The sequence below is a fragment of the Pterocles gutturalis genome, unplaced genomic scaffold (assembly GCF_000699245.1).
Source record: "Pterocles gutturalis isolate BGI_N339 unplaced genomic scaffold, ASM69924v1 scaffold22902, whole genome shotgun sequence".
Lineage (NCBI taxonomy): Eukaryota > Metazoa > Chordata > Aves > Pterocliformes > Pteroclidae > Pterocles > Pterocles gutturalis.
Genome location: NW_010110817.1, coordinates 23,822 through 37,188, shown reverse-complemented (window position 1 = coordinate 37,188; position 13,367 = coordinate 23,822). Strand labels below are relative to the sequence as shown.

Below are 13,367 nucleotides of genomic sequence, written 5' to 3'. Positions count from 1 at the left end.
TCCGATGGAAGGGTCTACTGCAGAAGTGCTGCGAAGTGAGAAGTTTTCGGGTAGGGAGGCAGAGAAAGAAGATGCTTGAGGGAAAAAGGGAAACAAAGATGACAAATAACATACTCAACATTATTCTCAACTCCTCAGCTAGGGTTTATCTTGCAAAGCCATCCCAAGCCCCAAAACACCTCCCAGACCCATTGCACTGATTACTCTGAACACCTTAATAGGCCACTCAGTAAAAATTACCTGCTGCAGGTGAGAAGGTGAAGAGCATTACAGCAAACTGCCCTCAGCAATATGCCAAAGCACTAGACTCTGCACCTTCAGGAAGGGCAGCTCCCTCCCCGCTGACATGTTAAACCCAGCTGGAGCCCAGCCGTGTGTGCCAAGGCTTTTAGCCCCAAGCCCGGGGGTGACTGCAGTATGGTGAAACATGGCACCCTCCCCCTCTCCCAGCAGCCTGATCCGTGCAGGAGGCCGTGAGCTTGGAAAGACTGCCAGCCAGCAACACTACACCCCAGGCAGAAAATGCAGTCTATGCGAGGAATTCAGCCTTCTGAAACGGCCTCGCTGCTCTCTCCCACAGCGCTTTGCCCCCAGACTCTCCGTGTGCTCGTCCCCTTTGTATCTTTTACAATTATTAGTAGGTATTTCTAAAACGGGGGCAACTTCAGCCCCCACTGAGATCACGTACACCGCCTGGACAGCCTGCCTCTGAGTGGCTCACCTCTGAACAAGCCAGGGGGGATGGAAGGGAATCACACACAGAAAGTCCTGGGAACGATTTGCCACGGCCCGCCAGCGCCGTGGAGGCAGAGCCAGAACAGCGCTCAGTCTGCAGGACCATATGGCAGCGCAGGGCCTGTGCCGCTGACCCAAGCGGGGCTTGCTCCTGCCTCTTCCCAGACGTCAGCTCCCCACCTACTCGAAACAGCACCCGAAAGTCACATCTGCGGATGGTCCAGAGGCTGGGCATTCATCGGCTGGAGGTTTTCCTGCCCAGCCTGGCTCTGTATACAGCCACCCCACCTCCACACCTAATCCACAAAATAAACAGCATAAAATCCATCAAATAAATCCTTAAAATAAGAGTATATCCCAGTCTGCCTTTCCTCATATCCCAGACCCATTACGCACCACGGAGAAGAGCCGTTCTCGTGGAGCCCGTGTTCGTTTGTTCCTGCTGTGGCCTGTCCCTCCAGGTGCAGCCACACCAAACCTCCGCCGTGCTCGCTGCCAGCAGCCCCGTTCCCTCCAGGCACAGCAAACGTCTTCATCTGACAGCCACAATTACTGTAATTTTCTAGAACCTCCCTCGCACAAAATGTTTAAGCTAAATTAGCAGCTTGAACAAATCTTCACAAATGTAGTTATTAACAGGTAGAAAGCTACACCTTCCCACAACTAAAATAACGCCCCTGGTATTTCCACGTGGGAGCACGCAGGGCTCGGAGAAACCCGCAAACCTGATTCACCAGCCCGAGCAGCTGTTCACTTAACAGCCATGCTCACACCGAGCCGGCACAGATTCGCTCCTCGTTTGCCACCGCTGCCACGAGGCGTGCATGGGGGACTGTGGATGGACCCCCAGCTTGGAGAAGGAAACAAACTGCTGGTCAGAAGCACAGGCTGATGGCAGGGGTAGGATCTCCCATGCTGAACAGGTTTTCTTTACTGCCCCGTACTGCTCAGCAGTGCCCACGGCGATGAGCACAAAGAGTAACTCCATCTACTCATAAACAGCCTTGGATAGAGAACTGCATTCAGCGGCAGGGATTAAAAAAGGCCTTTGCAATCCTCATTTGCACCAGCTGAATGCTAATGTAGCAAGTGCTTCTGCCCAACCCACAAAACAAATTGAAGGGAGAGACGCATTTCATTAATCAATTCCCTCACTGCTCTCCATTCAGAAATAAATGTGTTATGTCAGGTGTGTGTGCGCCGCAGAAGCAGCGCTTTCCCTGAGCAGATGGTAATAAAAGGAGGCACATGAGTACACACAAGGAAGGAGTTCACCTGAAATTCCCTGTTTGTGGGAGAAACCCAGAATGGGATGGAGATGTGTCACCTCTGTACATTCCTCTGGAAAAATCCAGGGGGAGGGAAGGGCAATTTAAATCCGTCTCGTGGTTTTGAGATGTCTCCACTGCTCTCACGCGTGAGACACCAAACAATAAACCCAGGTCCATAACAGAGGCACGAACCATTGCCACCAGGCACAACTTCAACACAAGCCACCTCTGAAAGGGAATATATCCCAACTCAGGGTGTCTGGGATTGGGGCAGGAGCAGCTGAATAAATCCTCCTGGATTAATGACACCTTTTCTAATCCATATGTCTCACCTTCCCAGACAATATCCACATGCAGCATCCCTGACTCCATCTTCACAGTCCTCAGGAATCACTTAACAAAATACTGGAACCTGCTATTTATCTGGCACCACAAATCACTGAAAGGAGGAACAGGAGGGATGGGTGACCAGCAATATCTGGGTGCTGCAAGCTGAACATTTTCTGAGCAGGAAAGGAGGATGTGTTGCAAAGGTCAAAAGATTTTCCTCTGATCTGGCAAAAGCTTCACCTGCCATCAGGAGTGCTGGTTTCAGAGTAAAACACACGCTTGGCCAGAGCTGGGCCCCCCCTGCCTGGGGTACCAGAGGTTAAATACACCATGGGGTACAGTGGGTGCTAGGACATCGCTCTCCATCATCACCTACCACAGCTCTGAGCACGTGCACAAGTACCTTAGCCCTGATTTCTTCAGACTGGAAATGCAATTCAGGGCTGCGTCTCAACGTGTGCTGTGCAGCCACATCCATCAACATTTACATAGGTCGCTGTACTAGAGAGAAGTGTTACTCTATTTGCATTATTTTCTAACCTCACTTGTTTGGTAGGTCAAGGAATCATTTATTGGCACTCACACACTTAAAACAGCTCCAGGAGCCATTTCTGAATACAAAGCAATTTTACTCTTGAACCTTGTGCAAAGATTCAGCAGTTTAGATCTTGGAGTGTTGTTCTCCGAGACCAAAATGAAAAACATCCTGAAGAGCCCTTTCTTTCCTCTCTTCTGCGATAAAGAGATATCCACCTCACAAGACAGTCCCGCCAGCAAGTGGAGCTGCAGACTCCTTGTCATGCAGACAGCCGTCTGTCCCAGCCTTCTGCACTGCTCTTCACTGTCTGGAGTTTCCCTGGACTTCAGATATTTGTACCATGACGAGATGGGGTAAATTCTGCCCGCAAAAACATCTGAGCAAACCCAGTGGCACCCACTGCATTCACCAGCTACCGAGGGAGCTACAGCTGCGGGGCTCTGCCCTCCTCTCACCGCTCCTTGCTCAGCACCAGAACTCCCCAAGCCCCCTCCATGCTCCCTCCCAAACTGACTGTTCCCCAGGGAACCCAGAAGAGACCGATGGTGACCCAGAGGCACCTGAGCTGATGTGCGGAGCCAAATCCAGCGTGCGAGACCTCCAGACTATTCCCAGAGCTGCCAATCCTTCTGCTCAGGGCTATGACCTCCTCCCTGCAGCTTTCCAGATGAACTTGCTCTCAGTTCCTTACAAATGAGATTTTCCAAGTACTTACAAGAGCAGGCCACCCTCTCCCAGCAGGGCAGGCTGGGAAAGTATTTGAGGGACTCCTCATTTGCACTGGGCCTTGCTCTTCAGGCCCAGCACCAAGAACTGGGACTGCCAGAGGGGAACCTTCCGATTAGCAAAAAGGCGTCAGAAAAAGCTACCCTGCTCTGCCTGTCCATTTCTGTTCAAACTCTCCCTTTGGTATTTCTGACACTGCCAACGCCACTCCAATGCGCTGTTAGAAACTGCAAGGACGAGAAGAGCCCAGTAACCTGCACCAGAGACGAGAGGCAGCCGTGGGGCCAGGAGCTCTGTCCGGCCCAGCCGTGGGAGCCTGGCGAGGTTTGTCCAACGCAGAAAGAGATGTCGGTAGGAGGCTGCCTGGGAGCACAAGTCTAGTACCACGGTCTAGTTTGGTCTCTGCAGGAGGGGAGGATCTCATTAGAGGCATTTCAGACCATGCTGATGCACAAAGATTTCCTCATCCAGAAGCCCCGAGCACACTGCTCCCTCCTGCTGCACCGTGCAGTTGAAAACCAGGATGGTGGACACATCCGTCCATGCTGGGACACGCTCACTGGCACCGAAGCACTGTAAAACTGTTTTGGCTTACTTGCTTTCCTCCCACACCAGAAATCAACAGCTCTGTGCTTTGGGAACGGATATTTAGTGTATCTGTCCCCCTGCTGGGACCCTGGTACCTCCCTCGGCTCCCCGAGGCGCACAGAGACCCTCGGCACTCCTGCTCATTACAGTCACCAGCCGGGGTTCTCATCAGATAAGTCACTTTGCCAGAGATTAAGCTTCTGCTCTTCCGCTGCTCGCTGTGCTAAAGGCAGCGCTAAGCTTTCACAAACAAAAGCCATCAGAAGGGGACACGTCCAACATCCTGTCCATCAGGACCTCACAGCGCAGAAGATGAAAGATCCCAAGGCCTCCCTTGGTGCATCAGCTCCCAGCTACGCTCACAGTCTTCATCATTTTCACAAGGCCACATTCAGACACACTAAAGCTGTCAAAGCCAGCAGAAGTCACAAATGGGGAGAGCAGTAAGTGCCCCTAGAAGCCTGTTATGATCTAAGCTAGCTACTGAGAGCAAGGACAAAGGGGAATGGGACCACCTGAGTACAGCCTGGCTTGTTTCCAGTGCTTTTTGCCCCTCAAGCAACCACCCACGTCCATCTGACTGTCTCTCGGTGATTAACTCTTTTTATCAGCGTATCCACATTCTTCGCTCAGGGCAGATCCTGATCCGGACAGAGTTGCCGGCCACTCACTGCCACCTCTGGGCATGGACGGGAAAAGAGCTGGGAGGTCACACCAATGCAAGCAGTCCCATCCCAAAGGCAGCCAGTACTTCCAGCTGTCCCCACGCAAGTGATGCGGGTGCACTCCTGCACACACCAGCCAGAAGTGGCCCACGCAGAGGAAAGGCAATGGGTGCTTTCTCCCAACCCCTTCCCCATCATCCAGCCCCTTCGCTTCAGACAGTGCTCACAGATTTAAGGCAGTGCTCCTTATCTGTGTCACTGGGGCAACAAGCCCATCATAGTCCTGGCCAGGAGAGCCAGAGCTGTCACAGCCAGACCCCCACAGCCACCTCCCCAGACAGAGGACATGGCACTTGGGGCTGTAAAGCATCGAGTTCTCAGCAAAAACAAGCACTGGATTTTGGAGAGAGATGAGGGCCCTGTTTTTAACTCATGGCTGATGGCACTTACCTGGGAGGTTCTTAACAGATGGATAACAGAAAGACACCACTGCTTATTTGTGGACCATCCCAAACCCCACCTACATATCATTAACAGAATTTCACTTCATGGAAACTTTATCTGAAACTCTCTGGGAAGCAGATGGTCTGTACAAACACCAGGAGCAGAAAAAAAAAGAAAATAAACAAAAAAAACCCCAACACTTACTTGAAAATCTGACTGCAGCCGTTTGACTGGTGACAGCCCCTAGGGAGCTGTGAGACACACAGGAGTAATTACCCTCAGCATCAGCCCTCTCAGGAAATTTACTGTCCTTTGCCACAGCCTGGGATGAGATGAAGAGTGATCCATTCGGAAGCAGGTGGAGGTGTTCCTGCTCCACTAATGGAAACCCATTCTTCTTCCACGTGATATTGATCACCTGCTCAACAGGGGCCAGGTTACAGTCCAAAACCACGACTTGGTTTGGCTCCAGTATCACCTTTGCAGGACCAGCACTACAGCTCAGCTCCAGAGAATCCCCTTCCAACAGCCTCCCTGCAAAGAAAAGACAGCGTTGCAGTAGGGGTTGCTTTGTTTGGTTAGTCACATCCCAGTTTCACACAGTGAAGGATGCACAGTTCTCCGTGAGTGTGGTCAGAGAGAACAGGTGAAATTGAGCCCTGTTAGGCGACCGGGATCTCCCATGCCACTTGTGCACTGCATTCTCCATCACACATCCCCAGGGCTGCAAGCACAACCTACACCATCCCAGCCACCCACTACGGTGCCCAGCAGCCACTCCTGTCCACACTTGCTTTTTCCAGGCTGGATTGAAGCAGAAAAGAACAACGGGAAGAAGGTGAAGTGACAGTGACAGTGACAGCAACAGCAGGCAAAGAAGGGCCCCAACCTCTCTTTCATCTGCTACAGCTGCCCACGAGAAACAAGCGTTCCCCCCCACCTGCCTGCACACCAGAGCCTCCTTTGGGGCTGATCAGCCCCCACGAGACAGCCAAGCACAAGTAAAGATGTTCAAGCCCAGCTTGGTACCCCAATGGCAACGATCACAAGTTGTTTGGAGCAACGCTCCCTGCATGGCGGCAACAAGGCCAAGCCAAGGCCCCGAAATCTAGAGAGCACGGCAGCAAACTCCTTCAGAGGAGATGCAGGATGGGTTACAACAGGGGGAAGCGGCAGTAAGAGCTGGAGCCCAGCTAGGAACCCAGAAAGTCAGTGTCCATTGCTGATGTTCATGTATTGCGATACTCATTTCAAAGAAAAGACAACAGAAGAACAGCTAAAAATATGACCTGCTGACTCTGACTCAGTTTTATCCCATATAACTGAATCCAGAACGAGAATGGATGGATGACTTTTCCCCACTGGAAAAGGATATTCCAGCTGCAAACAGACAGTCACATCATGTCTTACCCAGAGCATGCCCTCAGGCAACCCGCCTGCTGCAGGCAGCGGCCAGAGCAGTGACCAGCAACGAGCCAAGCTGAACAGGTCTTGGTCTGGCTGATGTCCAAACCCACATACTCATAGGAGAGCTCCACCTCTGAAACAAGGTTCAGCATTTCCTACAAGAATATTGCCATTAATAAAATGCATTTGCTGTTAGAGTTCTCCAGAGACGCTAAGTCAATGTTAGCTGGCAGCGCTGCTTCCACACACCAGCAATTTCAATCTCTGCTGTGCTCAACCCATCACCATCCACTCTTTTTATGGCTCCGCTCCAAATTATTTTGTCACTGCTCCAATCAGAAATGTTTCCTGTCTCTATAACAAGTTTATCAACACTGGATATGAACCACATGGCTCCCTGCCCGTCTCCTATCGCAAAAGGCTACAGATTAATTTTATAGGAATTCAAACACCCTATTAAACCTGCTATTACCTACTGCTGATAAAAGGGCTGCATTTTAAAAGTGTGTGTTAAGCATGCAATTAGGGGCAATGACATGCAAAATTACACATGTAGGGAGATGGAATTCTTTCAAGGCATGTGCTGGAAACTGCAGGTGCCCCTGAAAGGAAGGACCTAACCCTGCCCACATGCGGGGCTGCTTCGATGCCCACCCAAGTCCCTGGGGATGGGAACTTGTCAGGCTTGCCCTTACTGCCAGTTTGCAGAACGACCACCAAGAATTTGATGTTGGTCAGTTATGTCCCTTCGGTGAGGAGGAGACTACACAAGAACCCTACTGATCCCTCGCCTGTTGATTGCCATCGGTATGGAACAGAAGAGACCCTGCCCCAAGCACCCCCATTTTCACTAGGACGTCCAGGACACAATCTCCCAGCCCCCAAAGCCAAACCCCAGCAGGACGCAGAGATGCCCGTTTCCCACCATGCTACACAGCCTGTGCAACAGCCAGGAACTCCACAACAAGCAGGCAGCAATCCTGCAAGTCCCTGGATTTAGAGCCTTCCTGCATGGATGCTTCCACTGTGCTGCCAACCCATACTCTGCAGGAAGGAGGGACAGCAAGGAGCAGCAGAGGCCACAGAGCTCCCAACATGAATGCACTGCAGTGTCATTTCGGGATTTCTCAGCCCTAGCAGGTTCCTCTGCCCAGTCCCCTCAAGCCAGACTATGCAAGGATTGTCACCTAATGCCCTCCTGTAGCGGTAACTCTGCCTGTTCATGTCTCCTAGGGAAGATTAGTCCTTTGAGCATCACAGCAAGCTACAAAACTCCCTCACCGGCTCCACAGGAGGCTGTAAGTGGGGGAACATGAAGCTGAGAGGCTGCTCCAAACGCTCTGTAAAGGCACTGCCACTGGAAGACTTCCATCAGAGACAGCCAGTACAAAAAACCTGTATGAAATATGGAGAAATAAAGCACAGAGCAAGTTATCAGCAAACTCACGTGCAGAAGTGACACGGCCAAACACAGGAGAGGGTTAACAGTCTGAGGCTGGGGAAAACTCAAGTGAGGTAAGGACAGAAGGCACACAGAGCTCAGTGCTGTCGCGAGAACCCCCATCCACAGAGGAGCAGCCACTCAGACTCTTCTCTGACACCACCAACTCACTGTATTGACAGGAGGACGTTGCTTGCTTTCTGCCTTCACACCACTGAACATACAATTGCACAACATCTCTAAAGAGCAACAGTCACTCTGTCCTGGAAACCCGTTCCTACCGCATAATCCACCCAGGAACAGCAGGAACCACTGACAAGCCACCAACTTCCACGGTATCAATACGCTTCTACTTGCAAACGTTGGCGGTACTGCTGAGCGACGCAGGCTCCACGCGATGGTGAGACCTTGTGATCACACTCAAACCACTGCCCTTTATTTTAAGAGCACCAAAAATGTTTCTAGACCAAAAAGCCAAGTAAAAACCCAGATGTCCTCAGAGCCCTGAGGGCTCAAACGGAACACTTGGCAGAAGACCATGACAAGGCCAAATGCACGTGACAAGCCATCACTGTCTGTCACTTAACGCAACCCAGGGAGGCTTCCAGCTGGGCAAATGAACCCCTCAGCTGACACCGGTCTGCTCTGGGAGGGAAGCACAGACCAGCCATGAAAAATTCATCCCTCCTGCCCCTTTGGCCCCAAAATACTGCAAGTTTTTGGGGACGGGCCCTTTGCACATCCAGAGGTTGAAGCAGCAGGTGCAGGACACTGACTTGGCATTGCAAGAAGCCCCACTATGACTGGTGTCCTAAGACGTTCAACGAACACTCCCTGATTTAGGAAAAAATACCTTCCAGGCTCTGGAAACATAGGAGGAGGTCTGGTTCAAAACACCGCACTAAATTAGCAAGCCTGACAATGAGATAAAAGCCCCTTCAAGGGAAAGTACCAGAAGAGAGTAAAATTACTCCAAGTGAGATCAAAGACACATGAAATCAGGAATGTTAAGCATTTACCGAAGCTGCTGACTATTTCCAACCTTCGTTCTTCATCGTACGGTGACAGCAATGGAAACGACCTTGTTTAAACACACAGCCACACGCTCCCACAGCCTCTTGCTCACCTTCACCCTCCTACCTGCCAGGGGTAATGCTGTAATGAATGAAGACTACCCAGAACAGCCTCTAGCCTCACACAGCCACTCCAACAGACACCAATAATAACACGGAGGTGGGCTTCCGAGTCAGAGGCCAGAAGGTCTTTCACCGGTCAGTCCAAGGCAGGTGTTTCAGCTACGGACCTATACGCTGGAGCTGGAGAGCTTTTTACCTTTGGCTCCTCCTGGATTCAGCTTCAAGGATGAAAGCCCAGCAGAACGGGAAGTTTTCAGCTCACGGATCTCTAAACTGAAGCCAGGGAACCCTGTATAGCGCTGCCCTACAGTAGGCAACATCATATATACATTCAAAGCAAACAATGACTCAACACAACCGAGAACATCTCAAAATACTTCTCTTGGGAAAAACAGGACAAAAGCAGAGTAGTGAGCTGCCAGGAGAGAGGAACAGCACAGTCTGTGCCCATTCAGTTCAGGTAACCAGCAGAGTTCATACTAAACTCGACCAAGCCCAGCAAACTGCTCAGCTTCTAAGGCAGACAGTAGCAGCTTCAAGATTACAGATGTATGTGCAAATACACACCTAGAAACAGACCACATACATGTGCATTCACATACACAGAGTTCTGGGGGAATGCAGAGGTATTCAGACATAGATCATGCCCTGAAACAGAGGGTCTTCGATGTGGCAAGTTAAAAGCACTTTGTTCCATGAAAATTATATTTTCTGACCCAGGCTCTGCAGGGGTATTTTACTCTCTCCTGTGTTGCTAATCCCTAGGCTACATTATGCCCAAAAACAGCCTAGGAGGAAAATGCTCTTTTTCTCCCATCTATTTCCTTACTTCCACCAGCCAGCCATCCACCTTCAGTATCCAGGCCCAGTGAAGTAAAAGAAAAAGTCTCCTGTTGAGTGGCATAAAAACCAGGGTGTTTTGGACGAACAGAGGTTGTAAAATCTTCAAGGCACAAAGCTGTCCTCTGCCCTCCACAGGAGCACAACCCCTGCCAGCAGCAGGCTTGATTCCAGATCCAAAGCAAGCATCTGAAAATCCACTTTAAACCAGCCAACATCTCCCTTCCCAACTCGCACATCTCAATGTACAGCTAAAAACCACTCCTCTGATCTCCTCTCCCTGACATCAAACGGCGGCAGGAACAGCACAACTTACCACTGACTGAAGGGGGAAAAGAATCAGTTCTCTGTTTAGAGTTTTGAAATTACAAAAACAACCAGGTGAAGAGTGAGCTAGCAACACAGCAAGGCTTGCCAGCCTCGTGACAATGCAATGACTTGGTCAGAGGCAAGACCCTCAGAGCAGTGTTTTCACATCCAAGACACGCAATAATCCCAGCCCACAGATCTGTTGGGAGCTTGCACCCCGTGGCTGAGAACAGCACAAAACCCCACTTGTCTCCCTGTACATTGGGTTACTTCCCTTCCCTGGGATTTAACCACTTCAATCGAGGAGGAAAGACCTAAACAAGGGAGATGCCTGTTCTGGTGAAATTTTGGCTATCAGCAGTAAACATGTCCTTGAGCTCTGTTACACAGCACGAGCAAACAAAAGGTTACTGTTCAACAGGAGACAAATGGCTTTGTTCAGAGGAGGAGCTGTGTTTTAGAAATTATTTTAAAAACAAAACATACAGGCACAACCCAAAAGGGATGCATTTCTGTGTATGCCACTTGCATAGCTATGATTTTTTTTTTTTTTTGGTACAACTGGAATGAGCTGATCCACGACCCCTAAGGTCCGTGCATGAGCTCACTGCCAGCTCTCGAATGGCACATCACCACGTGGACACACAGCTCTGCCGCGCTGGGTCAGACGGACGCGTATGGCCCGGCTCCAAATGCAGCGCTGCCACAAACTCCACAGAGAAACCCACCCCAGTGACGCAGCACAGCTCAGGCTCTCCTCTGGCTGGTGTGAGGACAGCCCCAACAGCCCCCCATCATGGGCACAACCTTGTTACCTTCCAAGCCACCACCCAACGGGTCTGTGCTAAAGGCAGCCAGAAAGGTAGTTTTTGAGGGAGATGTACTATCTTCTCTTTGCCGAACTGATTTAATTAGGGGAAGACAAAGAGACTAAGGTATACACAAGATCCCAAGGCACAATCATTCCCACAAAAACCCAGCCCATCCCCACAAGCACCCAGCCTGGCAATTACGAGGCTTCAACCTTCACTTCAGGGCAGAGCAGATCCATCTTTAGCACAGCTGAGCAAGGCCCCAGGATCAGCTCAAGGACAGGACCAACCCCAAGCGCTGAACCACCGACAGCTTCCAGTGCCTTCACACAAAAACCCTCCAACACTTCCAGACCAAAACAAATAAAGTTGCACTGAGCCAGACAGGACCTGTTGCAGCCCAGGCCTTGGGAGATTAATACTTCACAGAGAGCAAAGTACAAGGGTTTCTAATCTGACACACTTCCAGAGCTGACATCATTTCTAGTTCTTGGCAGCCGGAGATTTTCCTGGGGAGCCGCTGCTGTGCTGCAGGTCCCACAGCCTGGAGCCCGGCCAGCGTGTTTCCTATTCCACACACATCTGGCACTTTGGAACTGGCTTGTGCACCTTGCAGAGCTCCAGCCAAAGAAAACCTTCCCGGGAGCAAGGAAAGCGGCTCAGACGAGGTGAGCGGAGCGCTCAGACATCGTGTGTGTTCTGCAGGATATCAGGCGAGAGGAAAGGGCTCCTCTCTGCCCTCCGCATCCCACAGGAGGTGGCAGGAATTCAAACTGCAATTGAGCCTCTGCACTGTCGCCTGTCTTAATTTATGTATTTATTTTGGATGCTGAACTCCTGGAACTCAACAGCACAATTAATCTCACTTAACCAGGAGTGAACAGCACTGAAGAAAAGTGGAGATATTACTTCCAAAGGGTTTTCCTACCTCTCAGCAAGCAGACTACTGTGCCATTGTTCTGCTCAATGTAACCTTGTGCTGATGCTCTTCAGACACTCTTAAGAGCGGTAGAAAATCTTTACGTTCTCATTGTCTAATTCAAAGAGCAGCAACTATACTTCAACGTGTCCCCATTAAAGCAACACAAAGCCCTCTTTCTTCTTGGAAACTTTATGCACTGACAATTAAAAGTCAATAGCTTGGTTTCAGCCTGTTTTTAAGGCAATTGCACTTGGCAAGTGGTGACCCAGAAAGAAATCTGGACAGAGGTCTCTGAGGAAGTTTGCATTCTGGGTGCTCAGCAACATCAGTGCTGAAACCAGAACTGGAGGAGCTCTGGGGTTGGAGCACCAGACTCCCATGATCTCTACAGAACAGTATGCTGGAAGAGGAGCTGAGCACCTAAATCCCCCTGTGCATCAGGTGTTCAGCCTCCCCAGGGCACAGGAAAACAGCAAACATTCTTCCACTCAACCGTAACAAGCCCTGCGAGACAGAGGGGTCAAGATCCTTACATTCTCTTCCCGGTCACCAGATGTTGCTGGAACTTTCCACCTTGTAATGGCAACAAGAACAAGCTAAGAATAAGAAAATTACACCTTCAGCCTGCATTGAGCCTCTCTGGAACAGAAGGCTCCTAAAATGATCTCCAGGGCTGCTGGAAAGACCATTTTATCGGTATCTCCACCCAGCAGAGTGGTTCCAGTACTGAGCAGCACTCACCAGTGGGAAGGAGGTATTATCCTAATCCTGCATATATGCAAGCTAGACGGTTTATTTAATAATGCAGTGTCTCCCACTGCTGCAGGAATATTTATCCAGCTGGCAGCAAGGGACTCTCAGATCATCCCCTGTCACTAAGCAGATCCCAGCCTTTCACGAGCAGCTGGGTGCCAGACCAGCGCTGCGTGCAGCACGAGACTGCTGTCTCTGACACCCGGAGGCTGTCACAGCGTCCCTGCATCACAGGGCAGGGTACAATGCCATGCCAGGAGCGATCTCCTCGGACCCTGCAGAGACTTAGCTGCAGGGGAGGAGTGTGCAGTGTCATGGTCAGTCCCCAGCTTGGACTCAGGAGCTCAGTAGTGTCCCTCGTGTCCCAGTACGCACTGGGACTCAGGATGAGCAGTGGCAGGGCAAGCACAGTTCTGTCCGCACACAGTCCAGTGGACATGCCCAGGAGCT

The 13,367-nt window shown here is 50.8% G+C and overlaps 1 protein-coding gene across 1 annotated transcript in view; it reads right to left on the bottom strand.

The window, feature by feature from the left end:
• Nucleotides 1–5,831, bottom strand: part of IGDCC4 (immunoglobulin superfamily, DCC subclass, member 4) — a gene marked incomplete at its 5' end in the record, with an annotated part of 58,895 nt that extends 53,064 nt beyond the window's left edge. Inside the window, one exon of the mRNA XM_010073549.1 lies at nt 5,502–5,831. Coding sequence (XP_010071851.1) covers nt 5,502–5,831 — 330 coding nt within the window. The remainder of the gene's footprint in view (nt 1–5,501) is intronic.
• Between the last annotated feature and the right edge of the window lie 7,536 nt (nt 5,832–13,367).